Source organism: Diospyros lotus, unplaced genomic scaffold, assembly GCF_014633365.1.
Source record: "Diospyros lotus cultivar Yz01 unplaced genomic scaffold, ASM1463336v1 superscaf1, whole genome shotgun sequence".
In the NCBI taxonomy this organism is placed as follows: Eukaryota; Viridiplantae; Streptophyta; class Magnoliopsida; order Ericales; family Ebenaceae; genus Diospyros; species Diospyros lotus.
Window position 1 is genome coordinate 3,267,048 of NW_026267104.1, and position 22,065 is coordinate 3,289,112.

The 22,065-nt window shown below is 38.4% G+C and overlaps 1 protein-coding gene across 1 annotated transcript; it reads left to right on the forward strand.

Moving 5' to 3' along the window:
• Positions 1-14,448: 14,448 nt before the first annotated feature.
• On the forward strand, positions 14,449-15,996 carry LOC127792813 (transcription factor TCP15-like). Its single transcript, XM_052323413.1, has 2 exons — positions 14,449-15,803; positions 15,907-15,996. Exon 1 carries the CDS (start codon positions 14,679-14,681, stop codon positions 15,756-15,758), a length of 1,080 nt encoding a protein of 359 aa, XP_052179373.1. The 5' UTR covers positions 14,449-14,678; the 3' UTR covers positions 15,759-15,803; positions 15,907-15,996.
• Positions 15,997-22,065: the final 6,069 nt, after the last annotated feature.

The following is a 22,065-nucleotide window of genomic DNA, read 5'->3' on the forward strand; positions in this document are numbered from 1 at the left end:
ATCAACCCTACCTACCATCTCTCTGCACTTTGTTCAAACACCACAAAGACAACAACGTCCAGATGGTTAATGCTATATATGCATATTCAATAAGTTCATATAGAAGTTTATTTTCATTTAACACTTAATTATAATTACGGCTCTCAATCGTATATATATATATATATATATTTCGTATTAAATCATTGTAGCTGACCATTTTAATTTTCTGATTTGTTTTCAGAAGCCTCACCCCATTTTCTTTCCCATCTTTCTTTTCCATTAATTTCCTTCTCAGCTCATTGCAGGATTTGCACCCATGCTGCCACCACATTAATTGCGATCATCATCCACGTCAATAATATTTCTGCCCAAATCAATACCATGCATTTCCGCCACCCCAATACGTGGTGGCGCCGCCGTTGCACCACCAGGCCTTGCCATGGGGCAGTGGTGGGATGGTCCCAGCCCCGATGCCCTTGCCGGTTCACACAAAAGCTCCGGAGTACTGGACAGCCGACCTTTTCGATTGTTGGTTGGATTCTTTCAGCTGTAAGTAGTCCTTTATCCCTTTATGTAGGGTCCCCTGACCCTTTCTTCTTCATAAAGAGGAAATTTTTGCAAGTTTGGAACTCAAATTCTTAAAAGTTAAATTTCTTGTTTCAGGCATTAGACCATTAGTTTGTCCATGCAATACTTTTGGCTGGGCAGATTGCAGAGATATTGGATGAAGGAAATACATGTAAGTAACAGTAATGGAACCACAATATATACGGTTGACCATTATAGATTACAATTTGTTGTGCTTTTTATATGTGTGTGTGTGTGTGTAGCTTGATATACATGCATGGATTATTTCTTGGTTCACACTCTGCAATTTTCATGCTGCTATGACTTTCTCTCTTCCATGGCTGTCCACTTGCTTCTTCCGTCCTAAACTGAGCTAGGGGAAAATACATGTTGAAGGACGTCCCCTGCTGGGACTGGGTTGCTGATGTTGCTGCTGCTTGCCATGTGCCTAGCGTCAAGCAGCTGAGAAATTCTGAAGTTGCACCTCCAGTTGTTTACACAGCATGAGGAGATTATATGAAATGCAGAATCTACATTAATTTGTAATTTTTTGGCAAAAGCACCCTCAAACATTAATTCAAGATTTAATTTAGAAGTTGCACCTCCAGTTTATATATATATGTATGTATGTATGTATGTACACACCCAACAAAAATAAAAACAAAAACAAATAAAATCTCTACTAAATTAATTAATTAGAACCCGTCACATTTTTATTTTTCTAGGTAAACCCATCCGATTAAAGTAACAAATTGTATTAAAATGAAATTTTTAGTTCTAATTAGTTAAGATAATATTTCATCCATCTATTTTTTTTTAGTTAAGATGGTTCTTTTTTCTAGCTTGAAAAATGAAAAATATATTATTAGCTACGTATTTTCTTTTTTTTTTAATTTAATAATTTTGCATGAAAATTTGGGAAGAATAAGGTAACGCATGAAAAGTGCATAGATTTGGAGGACAAATAATTTTGCCATGCATGCAATATATTTGTGGAAATATAGATAAAAGAGGGGATGTATGGGTTTGGTTGTCATTTCATGCTTACTTGGTGGGATTCAATTGGGTTTGTAAACCTTTGGGTGGATAAGGTAGACGTCTGTACTTAGGTGGTATCTTATTATTATTATTATTATTATTATTTTAACGGCTCTTTTCTTTTTCTTTTCTGTTGTGGGAAAAAAAGTCGTAGAAAATGACTTTTGTCAGTGGGCTCTGACAGTTACAACCTTGGAGTGTCTTATCCCTCGTTTTTCACATTTTCTTTGTCACCCGTCACTTTATTTAAATTAATAAGTATGGTATAATTTAATTGAAATTTGAATTCACCACTTTAAGAATAATACAAGATTATAAATTTAACCCCTCTGGGACCCGAGAAATGATTAAATTAAGATAAATTGAGGTTCACATCAATAAATCGCGAGTTCGATTCCTTATGCACAATAAGATAAGATTTTCGTCTATAATTTATCTCTTTTATCAAAATTGAAAATACGAGTGACGAAAAACAGCGTAAGAATGACAATCTTAAAATTATAATTTTAACTTTTAATTTAATTATCTTTATATCGAGATAGGCTATAAATTGGGAAAGGTCTATATAATCATATTAGAATGTTCAAATTGATTAATTATATATATTTATTCAAAAATCAAAATAGGTGCAAATATGAATGATCATCAAATTATGTTAAGATTGAAAGGATTTAACAAGGTAGTTTTAATATAATAATTAAAGTTAATTAACGTTAATGTCATATATATTACTATTATTATTTTGAAAAAATATATCAGTTTTACAATTCAAATATCTAACATTCTAATTATTAAGAAACAAGACCTTATTGTCAATTGGATCTCTTTGTATTCTTTTTAATGATTACTTTTATACTTAAATCTTATCCTTACTTTATAAAAAATACTTTTATGACTCTTAACCTTTTAATTATAAATGATCAATGCATATAATCTCTTTGTCACAAAAGTGACTAAATCTTACCCTTTAAACCAATTTTTATACCTAATTTGAACAATTCTAAGATGTTAATAATGCTATTAGAATTCATTTTTATTAAAAGAGTTTTGCTAACGTATTAATCTGTAATTAATATATTTTGTTTTTAATATTAAATATTTTATTAATTAACAAAAATATTATGATGATGGTTTTTGGGACCCACCACCACGTGTCACCTCTGCGAATGGACCTCGGGAATAGAACCTCGGACTTGGTGATATCAGATCTCGATGATAGAACCTACAAGACAACGGAGTGGCGGGGCTAGGGTCCCCGGGTGGATTCTGACTCTTAAATTAGTAGAGTAAATGTAGGTAATCATAAATGTAAGAGTTAGAGAGCTTTTTATACCTGATGAGGATCTCTGTTTTTTATAGGCAGGCCCGCTTTCAGGTACCCGAGATGGGTGGGCACGACTCCCGAGGACCCCGATCAAGATGGAACGAGTCTCGCAGTCTGGCCTGGATCTTTCGGACTCCGCACCAGATTATTGACTTGCCACGTGTCAGCCTTTTGGGCAATTCATGTGGCGAGCGAGTATACTAGTGCGTAGGGATATTCTTGTAATTTTAGGTAGTGCCACATCACTTGCCCCCCACTTCTTGAGCTGAGCTAAAAATCACGCTAGGTTAAGGAATAGCTTAATTTCTAAGGTTATTTGACTGTAGATTTTTCCTAATGTGCATAAGAGTAGTTTTAGCTCGACAAATGTTGATTATTTGTGAGACCAGCCACCATGTGTCGCCTCGACAAATGAACCTCGAGAGTAGAAGCTTCGAACTTGGGTATTCTTGGCCTCGGATCTGTAGCCTGCATTTCGGACTTGGTTATGCCTGGCCCTGTTTGTGGGGATGTAGCCTGTAAGATAATGAAGCAACAAGGCTGGTCAGGTTGGGATTCCCTGGTTTGGCTGATCGATCAGGCTGGGATATCCTCTGGTAGAGGTGTACACAGTTTGGTCTGACCGATTTTGGGCTAAGAAAATTCGACGAACCGCACATGCAGTTTGCACCTATAAGCAAACCGACTGGTCTAACTTGGTGAGGAGAAACCACACCGAACCGCACTGCAGATTGCGGTGCAGTGCGGTTCGATTTCCACAGTTTATTGGAAATGCAACAACTCTCAATCTAGTTCACCATCACCAAACTTCCACACACGCTCATTGACTAAGATTTACTCCAAATAATAAAAGCTTCGAACTCATCTCATTTTAGTCAAGATATTGTAGTACCTTGATCAAAATGGCGTCATGAGCTAGTTTGGTGCAGCAGGCGGCGGGGGTCAGTTCGTTGCTCTCGCTTCGGTCGGTGTTTGGGTGCGGCGGGTGGGTCAAGTCCATGTGGGTGGCAGCGGTGGCTGGTGGGAGGATGGGTCGGTTCATCGCAAACTTCGTCGCTCTCGCCTCAGTCGGTATCTGTGTGCAGCGGGTAAGTTAGGGCCAAGTGCGTGGCAACGACGACCGGCAGGGGCATGGGTCTGTCGGTGAGAGACTTGGTGCGGCGAGGGGTGCGTCACCGATGCCGACAGAGGAAGAGGGGGAGAGATAAGTGATTTGGGGATTTAGGGTTAGTGGGTTAAACACCCCCTCCCCCGCCGCGTTTCTCATTTTATAATTTATATTTATATTATATATATATATTTTAATATAATTAAAGTATAATCAGGCGATTTCGTTTGAAACTGAACCGCTAACCTTCAAACTGCGAAACCGCAGTTTGGAGGTTTTCCAAACCGCACCAAATCGCCTCTTTAAAAAAATCGTGTGGTTCGGTGCGAGCAGTTTTCACAGTCCACCGATTTTTTTGAACACCCCTATCCTCTGCTCAGGTTGGGATTTCCCCTAGTCAGGCTAGGATCCCTTAGTCTGGCTGATCAGGTTGGGATATCCTCTTGTCAGGTTGGGATTTCCCCTGGTCAGGCTGAGATCCCTTGGTCTGGCTGATCAGGTTGGGATATCCTCTGGTCAGGTTGGGATTTCCCCTGGTCAAGTTGGGATTTCCCCTGGTCAGGTTGGGATCTCTTGGTCTGGCTAATCATGTTGGGATATCTTTTGGTCAGGTTGAGATTTCCCCTGGTCAACCATTAGTCCATATTCGGCTTGTGGACGACCTAGGACACTTGACTCTTGAATTTTTATCACTCTTATGCGAATGAGAGTGTTGGGCTCTGAATTTTTTCATTGGCCATTAGTCCACCTTCAGCTTGTGGATGGCCTATGGCACTTAACCCTTGGATTGTTGTCACTCCCCCGCAAATGAGGGTGTTAAGTTTCTTCTAGCCATTAGTCCATCTTCGGTTTATGGACGGCCTAGGGCACTTGACTCTTGGATTGTCATCACTCCTACACGAAGGAAAGTGTTCGGCTCTGAATTTTTTTTTTGCCATTAATCCACCTTCGGCTTGTAAACGGCCTAAGACACGTGACCCTTGGATTTTTTCCACTCTCTTGCGGAGGAGGGTGTTGTGTTAGAGTTTTACCTTGGCCATTAGTCCACATTTGGAGACGACCTAGGGCACTTGATCCTTGGATTGTTGTCACTCCCACGCGAAAGAGGGTGTTGAGTTTCTTCCGACAATTAGTCCATCTTCGGCTTGTGGATGACCTAGGGCTCATAACCCTTGGATTTTAGTCACTCCCTCGCGGTGGAGGGTGTTGGACTAGAGTTTTTTTTTTGCCATTAGTTCACCTTTGGGGACGGCCTATGGCACTTGACCCTTAGATTGTTGTCACTCCCACGGGAAAAAGGGTGTTGAGTTTCTTCTGGCCATTAGTCCATCTTCGGCTTGTGGACAACCTAGGGCACTTGACCCTTAGATTGTCGCCACTCCGACGCGAAAGAGGGCTGTTGGGCTTTGACTTTTTTCTGGCTATTAGTCCACTTTCGACTTGTGGACGACCTAGGGCTCGTGACCCTTGGATTTTAGCCACTTGTGGAGGAAGTTGTTAGGCTAGAGTTTTTCTTTGGCCATTAGTCCACATTTGGGGATGGCCTAGGGCTTGTGGCCCTTAGATGAGTTTTTCCGTGGTCATTAGTCCACATTTGGGGACAACCTAGGGCTCGTGGGCCTTGGATGAGTGATGAGTTTTTCGTGGCCATTAGTCCACATTTGGGGACAGCCTAGGGCTCGTGGCCCTTGGAAGAGTTTTTTCGTGGCCATTAGTCCATCTTTGGTGATGGCCTAGGGCTCGTGGCCCTTGGATGAGTTTTTTCACGGCCATTAGTCCACTTTTGGAGACGGTCTAAGGCTCATGACTCTTGGATGTGTTTTTCTGTGACCATTAGTCCACCTTTGGGGACAGTCTAGGGCACTTGACCCTTGGATTGTTGTCATTTCCACGCGAATGAGGGTGTTGAGTTTCTTCTGGCCATTAGTCTGTTCTTCGGCTTGGGGACGGTCTAGTGCTCGTGACCCTTGGATTTTAGCCACTCCCTCGCGGAGGAGGGTGTTGGGCTAGAGTTTTTCTTTAGCCATTAGTCCACTTTGGGGACGGCTTAAGGCTTGTATCCTTGGATGAGTTTTTTCGTGGCCATTAGTCCATCTTTGGGGACGGCCTAGGGCTCGTGACCCTTGGATTTTTCTTTGGCGAAGTGTTTTCCTTTGTGAGATTGCTATTAGATGGAGAGAATCCGAAATCTTGCCATTAGTCGTAAAAAAAGTACAAAGAGGTTCGGGAAATTCCCCTACTCGTTGATAAAACTTTCTTATGTTTTACACATTCCCGGTATGCTTCAAGGGCTTGCCTTCCATGTCTTCTAGTCGATATGCCTCCGGACTTAAGGATTCCACCACCTGGTACGGTCTTTCCCAGTTTGGAGTTAGTTTATTCGCGTCCCGAGGATGACTCACGTTGAATCGTCGCAGTACAAGATCTCCTGGCATGAAACTCCTAGTGTGAACTCATCGATTGTAGTATCTAGCTAGCAATGCACTGATTATACGCGGCTTGTCTAATTCGCGCCAGGTCTCGGAGCTCATCCATCAAATCCAAGTTGCACCTTAGCGCTTTCTCAGGGGTTGGTCAGAGCCGAGATGAGACAACTATTCATTTCCCCTCTTGAGTTCCTGGAAGTGCCTCTCCAGGAAACACAATCGCCTTTGCTACGAAGTCCCTTCTTCTCGTGAGGGGAAAGATCGAAGTAGATCTTGCCGCCTCAGAGGAATGGATTTCCTGGCCCGACTGGCGGGATTGACGAGGCTCTTGAGTAGGAGAAGGTGACTGGTGCTCCTCCCGCTGAGAGGGCACATGCAAACGATGTTGTTCATTCTGATGTAGATAACCAGTCAAGAACTCAGTTAACTGTTGGACCTGATTTTTTAGCCTGGTGAGTCGATCCTCTGGAATTGGATTGGCCGGAGGTGGTGGATTCTCCCCCTATGGTGGGGCCTCTAGATTGGCACTAGCTTGGCTACGAGTCACGTCTCTTCAGAGAGCCATGTACTTAGTTATGATGAGGAGCAAAAGTTGTTTGACACTTGTGGAAAGATTGAGGTCCGAGATGAGGGGTGGGAGTTCAAAGTGCGAGGTAGGAAAGAAGAGGCTGGCGAGTTTGGACGTCGGCCCCACGGTGGGCGCCAAATGATTATAATTTTTGAGACCGACCACCACGTGCCACCTCTGCGAATGGATCTCGGGAATAGAACCTCGGACTTGGTGATGTCGGACCTCGATGATAAAACCTGCAAGACAACGGAGTGGTGGGACTAAGATACCCGGGGTGGACTTTGACGCTCAAATTAATAGAATAAATACAAGTAATCATAAATGTATGAGCTAGAGAGCTTTTTATACTTGATGAGGATCTCTGTTTTTTATAGGCCGCCCCACTTTCAGGTACCCGAGATAAAACCCGAGATGGGTGGGCAAGACTCCCGAGGACCCCAGTCAAGATGGAACGGGTCTCGCGGTCTGGCCCGGATCTTTCGAACTCCACACCAGATTGTTGACTTGCCCTGTCAGCCTTTTGGACAATCCACGTGGCGAGCGAGGCCACTAATACGTAGGGGTATTCTTGTAATTTTAGGTAGTACCACATTATATTAAAATACTAAAAATAAAATATACTTGATCTCAAAACTTTTATTATCAAAAATTACAAAAATATAATTTAATTTTTTTAAATAATACCTCGTCACAAGCGTTTTCACGGCTCTACCTCACAATTTCAACAAGAAGGGAGGTAAATTAAGGAGTGGCCAAAAATCAAAAACAAATACACCACAAATATAAGAACGCCATGAATCGCTGGGCGGTAGGGCCTTGGGACAAAAAATATATAGTCTGATTTGCTCGTAATTAAGAGGTAGATTTATTGATTGGAGCCTCTTTTTGAAGCAAATGCATGGTGCTAAATTATTGGGAAACATTCAAACCGTGGCAATCCACCCACGCAGCCAGTGGCGCGTGGAGACCATTCGGCGTCTCATCGCCTTATCGAATATCGGCCTTGAAATATTATTTTATTAGCCCCGCCACCGACGCCTGTCTCGGACAACTGATCCTCAGACGCGCCGGGGAGGAGCGTTGCGTTTTTGCGGGAGCAGGACAAGCGCGTGGAATATCGGGACGCGAGTGGGGAAGGTAAGGGGCGAGTTGGAGCTTGATGTGACTCAACTGCCAGTTTTCCCCTCAATTATTTTGACATGACGTCAGCCCTAGGTCCTCCCACCAAGAGGGATAAGATTCCAACTGTCTGTCTCCTGCCTTTTTCTTTTTATTTGTTATTAAATAAAATGTTTATTTGGAAAATAGTTTAATATCCAACCATTTAAATTATAAAAATTATTATCATATAAATAATTTAATTTACATATTTTGAACCTACTAATCCAATTACCTAGAGAAACAAAGGTTGTTATGGTTTTATTTTTTTCCCTAAAATTCGTAAACATTAATTAGCTTAGTGTGGTAATGGCTTTTTAAATAAATGAAAACTTATTTTATTATATTATAAAATTAAATTAATTTGAGATCTGACGCTTAAAATGAACCAACTTTGTGAACTCAATTTATGGAGCAAGTTTTTTTTTATTGTATTTACCTGATTTTAGAATCATAGAACAATTTTTGAAACTATATATGTCCAATTGGCCCAAAATCTCCAAAGATGATCAGACAACATTTCTATATATCATTGTGATTATACACATTGGCCAAATCGCGGATGTTATTAACAAATATAAGTGTGATTAGGTCAAGGCATGGTTGTTAGCCAACTGGGCTTAACATGAAAATAAGTTAAAACCCAATTGCCGACATTGTTGAACTTTAAAACTACAAGGCTTCTCCTTAGTCTCTTTGGTCCAAAATCTATTGTTGCGCCTAAAAAATCCATTGTTGCAATATTAATGCAAGGAGGGTTCCTATGCCCACATTCAAATTAAAACAAGCCTTACCTTATGTTTCTTGGTAGAGCTACAATGATAAGACTGCTCATCAAAGTTCATGTTTATGAATATTGCTTCAATTCATATATCTGTTGCTTGCTACTGTCACATAATTTGCTTGTGTGTGTCTTTGTCTCTGTCTTCTTTTTTCCAGTTTTGTGGTTGAAAAGTAAAGATGGCAGAGAATAGGAACAAACTCTGCTGGCAGCTGTTAAGTAATGTCCAAGCTGGCTGTGCCAAAACTCTTGAATCCCAGTGTCAAAAGACAACAAAAAAACGCTAAGCGCCCACCTAGGGACGAGAAGCTATAGTATTATAAATTATAATTTTCTGTGACCCGGGATAACTTCCATAGGATATGAGCCCACATATGGATTTTGTGTGTTTATCTAGCGGCATGATTATGAATGCTTGATAAATTTATTAGTTCATGTTCGAAAAATAGTAATTGTACTCTCATTGATTAAAAAAAAAAAGACAGCAGCAAAGTCCTTGAGTAGATTTGATGGGCGAGCTGTCTTCCTCAGCTTCATATGAGGCCACATCCTGTGGTCTCAGAAACTGGCAACACAATTGGCAAGCCCCTCACTCACCAGTTTCTTGGCAATGGGTCCATGATGCTGCCACCTTGAGCCTTCAAATGGGGCATGCAATTGGTTGGATCCCCACTCAATTCATTAGCTCCTTTCAGCAATCACACTGTGCAATTCTTTGGCCTGGACTAATTAGTCGACACATTCCATCACGAAAAAGTTTAACTAGGGTTTTGTACATTAATTCAATTAACTAGTAGTGAGAGAAGGAGGGTTTTAATTTGCTTAATTAATTAATCATGCACATTTCATCATATATATATTTATGTATAATTGAGATGTTTTGCAGATGGAGCAAAAAGAAGTAAATTAGAGATGATGAGGAAGTTTTGGGTTTGGTCCAAGAGGCCCTTTATGTTGATTCTGCACATTCAACAACAACAACTCTGGTAAATGCTATGATTTAAAGTGTACTGTCAATTGGGTAGAGGCTGCTTTTTTATGCCTGAAAAAGTTGCAATCTGGAACACTCATGAAAGTTAACAACCAAACAAGACCCCAACCCTCCCCCCACAAAACAAGGATGGATATCAGAATCACCACTAGAATTTGCCCTAATAATAATAATAATAATTTGGTCATATGAAACGAGCCCTAATGCCAGGACAACGTACATGTTAATTTTGATGATAAACAAGTTCATTAGATAGGCCAAACATGGCTTAATGATTCCATCGTGTGTGTGTGTGTGTGTTTCTTGTCTTACCACTAGTACTGTCTTCATTAATGGTGATTGAAACTGCTTCATCCTGAAGGAATGCTGCTTCTACTGCACGGCTGTATAATTTCTCACTTACCAAACGAGAAAATTAATTCTAGCTGTTGGTTTGGTCAAACATGATTTCCTAAGACTAACTGATGCAACATAGACTAGAGGACAAACATTATGTATATACATACATACATATATATATATATACATATTATTCTGCAACCTGTAAAGTTGAGCGGGCATTACAAAGAAATCTAAACAAATTAGAAGACAAACTAAAAAAAAAATAAAGAAAGAAAGAAATTAATCATGACAGAAAGAAACGAATCTTCTGCAAACTAATATCTAGAGAAAGTATATATGATAGCTTCCAGTGCATCATTGATATCGTTACTTTAATTCTAAAGAGCAAATTTTTAAGTGTGGGAGAAGAAACCACAGCTTGCTTATGAATTGAAAGTTTACTCTCACCGAGCTGATGATCAAGATTTTGAAAATGCCGTGTCAAGCCAGATGATACATAAAAGTCCCCCACAAGAATCCATAAAATGTCCATACAATGAAGGGACTATTTAATTAAGCTATTGTTTTCTTCCCTTTCTATGAGTAGAGTAATTAATTACTAGAGAAACAAAAGCTCAAATTAGGCTGAATATATACAACATGAAATAAAATGCCCGAAGACCTCAGCGTAGTTCTTTCTTAAGTTTGTGAATTTTTTTTTTTTTTTTTACTAAATTGGAAATTAAGCTGAAGATCAATAGAGAAATTATGGATTGGGAGGGCTAGAGCAATACAAGCAAGACCGAACAAAGTAAAAGAGAAAGGGATATATATATGGGCTCAAAACAAAAGAAATAAAACCATCATCTAAGGCCAAAACCGAGAAAGCGTGGGAAAAGCATGCTAGAGAGGAAAATCTATTACAGATAAAAAGATTTTCAATAATCTTAAGAGACTCGGTGAAATTAAGGAGACTCAAAAGGGTCGTGAAACAATTAAAATCATTTGACATGTTTCTCCAATAATTTGCGAGAAAGGAACCAAAGACTTATAAAGCCAATATAGAGAACAAAAGAGCTTAAAACTAAAGGACACATCCCCAAATACATACACACATTAAATAAAAAAAAAATAGAAGCCCTAAAGCTAAAACTAAATCTAAACGACTTGACATAGGAGCAAAAACAAAAATAAAGGCATGCCAACCTTCAAGAATGCTAGGAGTAAGAGAGGGGCCAGAGGGGCAATTAACCATTTGTTGAAAAAGAGAAGGCTAAGAGCTTACAAGCCTTGTCCGTGATGCCATGACCTAATCAATGGCAAAACCATTCAGCATGAGAAACAATCAGAATTATCATGCAACAACAAACAAGGAGAGAGAGTTAGGCGAACACCGAACAAGGAGACACTCAAGTCATACAAATATACTAAGCAAGGAGGCCTTCTAATCGCTACCAAAGGGACTTGTAGGTCACTATAGGGAGGTATATGTAACGAGGCAAAAGAAAACAAAGATATAAAGGATTGGGGAAATAGAGGCTGTTGAGTGATTTAGGATTTGGAGGATGAGAAAGATTATGGAAAGGGTAAGCAAAAAGGGAGGAGAGAAGGTAAATAATGAAATCAAGATAGAAAATGAGGGAACAGATGCTAGATTTGGTGCGTTAGAGCAATGCCAGAGCTAGCTAGGGTTAACACACCTCTTTGGGGAAGATGTGCGGGCTATGATTCTCTCCAAAGAGAGTCTAAGAATTGTCGTTTTTTTTATTAGTTCTTTGTGATTTGACAACAAAAAAAAAAAACTGACGATTAGTTATGTAAAAATCAAATTTTTCACATGTGACGTCTCCTATATAGGTCATATGTTTCTTTTTCCGTGACCTAATTTCAAAAGACTTTCTTGCTTGGAGGGAATGACCAAGAAGGACCGGGATCAGATATCCCATTGACCTAAACATAATTAAGATTAAAGTTGTGGTAGCTAGCCGCTACAAATGCAAATTAAGTTTTGAATCAAATATTAGTTTATGCCTAAGGATTACCTTTTTGTGCGTAACTTTTTGTTAATAAAGATCATTGGAGTCGTGCTACTAAGCGTATATAATATACTCACAACTTTAATTATATATATATGTGCAGCAATTGCATTGTCATCAAAGTGCATGTGCTTGTACAAAAAATGTTTCTGGTTCTGCTGCTGCAACATTCCAAATCTATTTTATCTGCGCATTGTCTACTTGTTAATGTTTTTTGGAGGCAAAACATTTGCAGTGATCAATTAACTAAAGTCCCCTTTCACTTCCAGAATTCATACAATCCCTAAAGTTAATTTGCATAGACTGATTAATTATGCATCTATAATGCTCATTAGGTTCATTTCTATAACTTAATTCTGATGGTGGATGGTGGGTGGCGGAAGCAAACGTTTTCTGTGTATCTGATCAAATCTCTGATTCGATGTTTAATTTTAAATTCAAAAATTACGAGATGGAAAATAAGTTAAAATATTTTTTTATAAGGAATTAATATGGCATTAATTAGGAAGTAAATTTCCAGACTTTCACATATATTTAGAGGGGAAGTATATCTAATATTACAAGGTATACACACACAGACACACACAGATATGCTTTAATTAATTTGTATAGAAAGATAGCTGGCAAATTCCAGTAGAAGATGAGGTACGCTTTTATGTTTCTACATCTTCTTCATAATGATATTGATGAAAAATTTAGTCATGTATGCATCACAAACAGTAGAGAGCTGGGCAATAGATATCAATGCCTTTGTACTCTGGCATAGTTAAACAAGTAATTGAAATTTGGCTTCTTTACAGAGTGGCAAGCCATGCAGTACTTATAGCATTTCTTATGCCATGATATCCGAAAGGGGATAGATAGATTAAAAAAAAAAAGCTTCATATTATTTATTTTTAATTATAGGTGATCAAGTTCCTAATTTATTCAAATAAAAATACCCAAAGTGATGAGCCGCGTGCTCCTACGAGGCTCAATTAGCTTAACTAATTGAGGTATATTACCAATAACAATTGCAGCCAAATTTTTTAATTTAGTCCAAAGAACATCACATGATTGTGCTAATAACTTAATCTACAAGTTGGTAATGATTTGAACAATTTTAGTTATAGGATAAGCCTCTACTTAGTTGACAAATATACATCATTCCCTAATGCCATCTAACTACTAACATGATTATGTGATGTTCTACAGGCTACAAACTAAAATTATTTCCAACAAGAAGGGAAAGATCATCAATCCACCTATGTTATAATTAGCTTCAAAACTATATATATATATATATATAACTCGCAAGCGAGTGCTAAACTTTAATTATCTATCAAATTTTTGCTATTATATAACAAAACAATACACTTGGATGCTCATTTGCAAGTAACAGTGGATATAAACATAATAGCTAGCAGTGAAAAAGATGGAAAAAGAATTGATCAAATTTCATATACCAAACACTTGTCACACCTCATCTTTTGGTAATATAATCGGCCGTAAACCCCACCCCCCACACACACGTACACACGAGCTAAATTTTAAGAAATAAAAAAACCAGGTGGGGATGGAAGTGGGAGATTGAGAAAATTGAGAAACCCTAACCCTAGAAAAAGTGGGGAAATTAAAGGGGAAAGGCAAATAAACATGAGGAATCCCGAAGTTGCCAACCCTCCTCCACCAAGGCAAAGGGGAAAGGGGCCAAAGGCGAAGGGAAAATGATTACATGAATGAGAAAAGGGACCCACGGGCTGGCTAGCTAGCTATGTTAGCTCTCCATGGCCTTGGATCAATCTTTCCTTTCTAAGTCTCTCAATTTTTTGACTTGGGATTGGACCCTCCTCGGCCACCATTGTCTTTATGGATTGAATGATCAAAAAGAGAACCTCACGTGGACTCTGAACCAAAGGGCCTGTCCAACCACAATAAAAAGAACCCCCCCCCTTCTCCAAAGATTCAATAAAAGGAAATACAAAATCACCCGATTTTGCAATTGTACCCTCCCATTCTCTAAAATTTATTCAAAAAGGAGCTCTCCCCATTGATCATAAAAGCATTTTCTTTTGTTTTGTTTTGTTAAAAATGCTTGCTTTTTTAAAGCTCACCCTATAATTCTCACTCATTATCTTTGTTGCTTAAAGCTTGTCCTCCTCCCTTATCCTCTCTCTCTCTCTCTCTCTCTCTCTCTCTCTACAAAACCCTTCGAATGTGAAAGGAATTGCAGTGCCATGATATAGATATATAGATATAGAGAGAGAAAGTGTATCTTTGCGTTTTAGAAAGAGGGTGATTGTCATAGACCCACCAGAGATTAAATTAAGTTCCCATCACTATTTCTCATAAAAAGAACTTCCACAGAGAGAGAGAGAGAGCTTCTTCATGTGATCATGGAAGGAGGTGATGATCATCTTCACCGGCCAAACTTTCCATTCCAGTTGCTCGAGAAGAAGGAAGAAGAAGCCTGCTCCAGCTCCGGCGCCAACCGGAGCCTCCAGATCTCCGCCGAGACTTCGAAGAAGCCGCCGCCCAAGCGGACCTCCACCAAGGACCGCCACACCAAGGTCGACGGCCGCGGCCGCCGCATCCGCATGCCTGCCCTCTGCGCCGCCAGGGTCTTCCAGCTAACCCGCGAGCTAGGCCATAAGTCCGACGGCGAAACCATCGAGTGGCTCCTCCAGCAGGCCGAGCCCGCCGTCATCGCAGCCACCGGCACCGGCACCATCCCTGCCAACTTCACCTCCCTCAACATCTCCCTCCGCAGCTCCGGCTCCTCCATGTCCGTCCCTTCCCAGCTCCGATCATCTTCCTACTTCAACCCTAATTTCTCCCTTCCCCAACGCCGAACCTTATTCCCTGGAATCGGCTTATCATCTTCGCCCGATACTTCCTCTTCAACGCTTCTCAATTTTCAATCAACAAACCCTAACCCTATGTTACAAGCCAAACCAGAGCTGCGAGACAACAATACGACATCTTTGGAGTTGTCGGAGCCGGAGGAGAGCATGAGCCGGAAACGCCGGGCCGAGGAGCTCTCGACGCAGCACCAAATGGGCAACTACTTGTTACAGTCGAGCACCGGCGCCATGCCGGCGAGCCACGCCTCAATTCCAGCGAATTTTTGGATGGTCGCCAATTCCACCAATCAAGTCATGAGCGGCGACCCGATTTGGACGTTTCCAAATTCAGTAACGAACAGCGGTTTGTATCGAGCCGCCACCATGTCCAGCGGCTTACATTTCATGAATTTTCCGACTCCCGTCGCCCTACTGCCCAGCCAGCAATTGGGCACCGGAATTGGCAGCGGCGGAGGAGGAGGAGCGGGCGGCGGCATGAATGAAGCACACTTCGGATTACTGGCGGGATTAAATTCCTACCGGCCGGCCGGCGTATCGGAATCTCAAGCGAGCGGCTCGCATTCGCATCACGGAGGCGATGATCGACACGATTCGACGAGTCACCACTCATAAACCATATCCGTAACTGTGTGTAGTTTGATTTGTAACACACGCGAGGTTTGAATTCGATTGAACTTCTAATACTTGAAATTTTTTTGTGTGATTAATATGTCTTTTTGCTTCTTCTTTTTTTATTTATTTATTTTTGTTCTTCTTCTAGGGTTTGAAAGAGGATGAGAGGACCATATTTTAACAAGGGTGGGTGGTATTATTGGTTGTTTTTTGCTAATTAATTAAAGCCTTCCTTTCATTTTGATTGTTCATTGCCCAATGTCTCTAATTATCAATCAATCGTCATTGTTTGTTCTTTTTTTTTTCCTCCTCCCATTCCACCCAATTACAATTAATTTGTAATTCCCATGCCTTTGTTATATATTTAGAATATTGTTTAGTTTTAGTTCATCATCAAACTCAAAGATTACAAATTCACAATGCACACTAGCAAAGAAAGAAAGAAAGAGGATTAATAAGAGTTACTAATTAAGCATGTTAATAGACCCAAATTTTGTGTGTTTTTTTTTTTTATCTTATGTCTATTATTATACACAAGGGATTTGCATTCAACTTGAAATGGGTGTGGAAAAAAATGTATCTTTACAATACTTTCATCATGCTTTTAAAATAATATAATTGCTATATTAATTTTGTTAATTATAATATACAAACAATGACCATTTAAGTGTTTTAAAGTTCATTTCACATACAATTAAGACTTTTTTTTTTTTTGAGGGGGAGGGGGATTAGGAAGGGAAGGGCTTAATAATTAAGATTTAAAATCATCCTGTTAGGACTTAATTATTTTATGTTGACCGAATTCCCAATGCACCTTAGTCATTCATAAATTAAACTCTCTTAATCAAGGACTAATTAATTACAACAGTTTTCTCTCTTTAAACATGCAAACCATAACTGAAGTAGCTAGTTAGTTATCCAAAGAACGAAACTTAAACCTCATTCAAATCAATACAATCTCAAATAATTCAAGAGTGATTTGTTCTGCTTTCCATTAGGTTTAGGTTTAGGTTAAATAAAAGTACAATTTTAATTTTACCATAAGTAATTAGTTACACCTTTGACTCTCTATAATTTCGTTTATCTTTATTATAAACACCTTATATGATTTATTTTTAATATTTTACTCTCTTTTTTTAAAATAAAAAAAAAAGAGCCCATTCTATTTTATTAAAAATGTGTTTAGAATCCGGAAAAAAAACAACCAAAATTACAGAGTCTCTAAGGTAAAATTTACCAGTATAATAATAATAATATATTATTAATGGGACTGGGTGGGGGGCCCAAGAGCCTTATCAGTTCCAGGTGTTGGGTCAGGTGGTGAGGCCCAGCTGCTGCTCATTGTCTAAACCAATGTACCATATATCACTGACAAACAGGTGGATCATTCCTCCCCTTCTTTCTTTAATTAATTCTCATATATCTATATATATCAGAGTCTTTGCTGGCACCATAAAAAGATCGGTGGTGGGTTTTAAATGACCCTACTGCCCTCGGGCCCCACTTCCTCCTGTCTTTGATCTCCTCCGTCCATCCTCTCTCCCACCGGGCCCCACTGAATGATTAGTTCTCAATTTGGAAAAATCTAGGCCATTTTTTTTTTTCCAAGTCTCTCCCCCCGCTTTGACAGCTTGCGTATTTTAGGATTAAAAGAATTTCAGAAATATTTTTCAAAACTTTGCTTGAAAATTCTTGTTTGTTTATTGTATGCATGAAAGAGCAAAGTTATGTCACAGTTAACATCAGATTCGTTAAATTAAATAATTATTAATTTTAATATTAAAAATATAATATATTAATGCACAAATATTATAATTAAATATTTAAATAATATTTTTATTATCAAAATAAGTAAAAGAAAAAAAAGAAAGAAAGGCATTTCATGTTTATTTATTACAATCATCATCTTGTCTTGCAAGTGACGGTGTAATGTAAACAATATTGTAAAGAAGAGATGTAACAGTGTGAGGAAAGTATGGATCAAAGTTAATTATGTATGGAACAGTGATTGATAAGTTTGGATAATGGGCGAGGAATGGGATACAGTGGCTGAGTTTTTTTGGATATACCCAGCAATTGGAATCCCGGAATTTGAGGTTGGGAGGGAGGGAGGGAGGGAGGGAGGGAGTCCATTCTTACTCTAAATAGCCCCAACTAGCTACTAGCTAGCTGCTAGTTAGAGCTATACGAGTATTCAAGACTCATCAATTATTATTAAAGAAAGCGAAATCACCAAAACACAACACACACACACACACACACATCATCATGTCTCAAAATCATGAATGTCATCTCTGCCTCCAACATCACATAATTCTAAATCAATCCCAATTCTAAGATACCCACAACGGACCCAATTCATTAAACGTACTTAAGAAGAGAAGGGTGGTTCTCCATTAAATACGTATTATATATTTTTTTAAAATAAATAAAAATAAGTCTAATTGAATGAGAGAACTCTCTCTTATATTCATGAGATTAGATTTAATGATAATATTATTAATTTTATCAATTAATTTAAGTGATATGAAGATTTACAAATTTAAAAAATATTTTAAATTTGAATATTATGAATCAATGTCACGAAAATATGTGAAAGATTAGGTTAATGAGAGGGTGGGTTTTTTTTTTTTTAAAAAAAAAAAAAATCTTTTCTCGAGAGAAAAGGGTAAGAAAGTATAATGGGAAATGATGGGAGAGAGGGTGTCTGGGACGTACGCAAATGAGCACATGGGCATGAAGCGATGGAGCGATGCAAAAAAAAAAAAAATGGTCCCCTTCTGAAAAATCTTGCGTCCACATAAATGGCAGCATTGAATCATCAAAAGCCACAACTGCGATTCTATCGTTTTAGATAGATAGATGGATGGATAGATCATAGATAGTGAACAAACAAGTCCGTGTCCATTTGGGTGGATTGGAAGCCATGGACACACTGGGCAGTCGTTAGGTGCCTGCCGCTAAATCCACCCATATATTTTTGCTTACTTTGGTTTGCTTCGCCCTCTCTCAAAATCAAAATCTTGACATTGACAAACTCCCTTCTGATTTTTTCATATCCGTTGCCCTAACATGTGGATGTGGTGGTCCTCTCTCTGCAGATCTGCTAATCTTCTCTCTCTTTTGTGTCTTAGTTTAATGGGTTGATAATATTCATGGAGTGGGCGTACTTAATGGGGTCTATTCTGAGTTAGGTTGTCTTTGCTTTGTCTTTTAACACTTGCTCTTGTCCTTGAATCAGACAACTAATTAAAGACAATTAGTCCTTTGGTGTCTTCTTCTTCTTCTTCTTCTTCTTCTTCTTCCATGTACCATTTTTGTCACATTCCAAATCAACACATGATTTGACATTGAATACAATAACAAGGCCTTTTCAATCCATGGAGCACATTTCTAATGCCCATGCCCGGCCCACTAAATTGTACCCAAAGAATGGGGTGGCATGGAACCAAGCCCAAGAACCCTAAAAGTTTGGCAGCTTGGGATTGCTGGGTTTGGGCTTAAGTTCATCTCTCTGGCCTTCCACTTCTTCTTCAGGCAGGTACTCTTACCTTTCCCTCTTCTTGCTATTTATTTTCTTCCCCTTTTCCCGCTGCAATTTCCCAGCTCCCAAACGGGTTGGACGAGATTCGGTAAAATTCGTGCCAAGTAAATTTTTGTGATTATCTGTGTTTTTGCTGCAGATCGGCTATGTTAATTCATGATATTTAGGGATTCGGTTATAGTCACCCCTAAGATCAAATTTATTCTGTATTATTAAGTCTTACATATTTTTTAATCAATTTAACTTCGAATAACATTTGCATTTACAGTTTATGCTTCCTTTCTTCACATGTATGTAAAATTTTAACGATATAATCATCCTATTACATGGAGTTAATTATATGAATTGTGCCTCATTAATTTGATATTATTTTTCTTTAAGATTTTTATAATGAGTATTATATTTAATAGTTTATTATCGTGGGAATTGTTTTGTATCATTTGATCGTTCTCTTTCTTGTAAAATTTAAGTGTGTTGATGATAACATTCATAATAAATAAATTTATTATTGTGTTCGAACGACAATAATTAAATTTTTCTTAATTTATCTTTATCTCTCGTTCCATTTTATTTGCTCTCTTTACAAAAACTTTTATTCTATTATTATTTTTTTTACATAACTAAACTATTTTATCTCATATATATATATGTATATATATTAAATAAAAGCCACACTTTATATGAATAACAACACATCTATCATAAGGGCTCATTAGTCTTCCATGATTTTAAATGATTGACTCAAAGTATCTAATAAATTAATATTTTTTTTGAGATAACTTGGTAATATATACATACAAAAATCCATCAAAATAAATAAATAATCTTAAAGATCTGGTTTTTAGATGAAAGCCAAGTTCCAAACTTAGCCTTTCGAAGGACTTGGATTCCATGTTTCACACGCGTAACATGTCTTGCCTGCCTTTGTTTTTTTTTGTCTCCTTTGGGATCCTCATTCATCTCTCCACCCCTAGCTAGAAGTAGAATATAATTGGATCACAATCATCTCTTCCGTGAGTTAGACGTCATGTCCCCTCCCACACCTCATTTTCGAACCCTTAAATTTCATTAGTCCACGTCACTCTTGTAATTATTACGATAGCATGCAACAAGTAGAATTTTCTCAGTAGTGGATCGATGTTTGTATTTATTGTATTAAATAACGTGTACTAATTATATATATTTAGGGAAGGGAAGTACAGATGAGATCGATGAGGCGCAAACAAAAGGCTAGAAATGGGTTTTTAATGAATTTTAATTTATTTTATTTAAAATAAAATATAAGTCTCTAAATTTATTAAAATACATCGAACCCATGGTTTCTTTGTTCTTTCTTTCCTTTATAATGGTTTCTTCGTTTTTGATGGAGTTTTTTCTTCTTTTTTTTTTGTTTGCCAGTGTAGTGTTAAAAGGAATTTCATTTTGGCTTGATCTTTGTAATTGTCAATGGCTTTGGGACCAAAAAGTGTCTAGATTTCCTTACTTGGAATTTCTGCAACTTTATGGTTTGCATGCATTTCAATCAGCTTCACATATCTTATGTCTTTTTTGTTCAGATGGAACTCAAAAGCTGCAATTTTTCCTTAACCCGCCAGACACAGCATTGGACGAAGAAACCATGGGTATGGGTTTCATCATTGTATTTCTTTGATTGATGGCTCAGAGACTCATTCTGTTTAATTAATTTAATAATATTTGGAAGATTAATTAGTTGTCTGTAAATAAAAACGAAGATTAAACAGTATATGTAACAACCCTCGCAAAACAAGGGTGGGTTTGTGCAGTAGTAATAACACCCCTTTTATATTTTGTTTAAAAGAAGATCCAATAATTGTATATAAAGAGCGGCACAAGAAAAAGAAAAAGAATTAGGTGTTTACGCACTTCGTTGGAAGGCTGAATCAGTCTCTCCTTAACCCTATCCAACAAAATGCATGCTTCTGTGCGGGGGGCTATAATTAAATATCACCAGAGTGGCATCTGCACTCTCCAAATTAAGACCTTCTCAACAATTGTTGTTGCATATAATTGTTGTGGGCCCCTTCTCACTTTTCTTTTCTTTCTTTTTAATTTTTTTATGCCAATTTCCAGAAAAGGGAGAATCTTGTATAGTAGTAAAATCGTTCGTTCACTCAAATTGCGAAACGGTCATTTTAAAACAGGCCACAAGGACTGACCATCCTTAGAAATGAGGTAGGTTATCCGACAGCTGCCGGGACAGTCTTTTTTTGGGTTTTAGCACAAGTGTACAGTGCCAGGTTGTGTCCATGAATGAATGAATACTGTCGAAATTAGAAAGGAAATTTAGTGTCTGTTTCGTTGCTTACATGAATGCATGATTTTGTTTATTGTGAGCGTGTGGTTCACTGTGGATGCCACGCTTTGTTGTTGACACCAATGCAATACCTAGCGAGCGGGCTGACTCATTTGGGTCCCAGGAAAATGGCCACAAGCTAGCAGACAAGCTTTGCTTTGTTTTTGGGACAAACCCATATTTTATCAGATAGGGATAATAAGCTATACACTTAGTCGAGCGATGTAATTAAATAAATTACCAGACTTCTATTACACACTATTAATTTTAGTTCACTTTCTTCATACATATGAAATAGAGTAAAATTTTTACTTTTTAAAAAGTGATGTAAGCTTAATAATAAATTAAATTTAATTTGAGTGATCAGCGCACAAGGTGTAGCCTTTTAATTTAATCTGAGCCCACATAATATATACTGACATGCATGCATTTTGTCTGCGCCTGTTCTA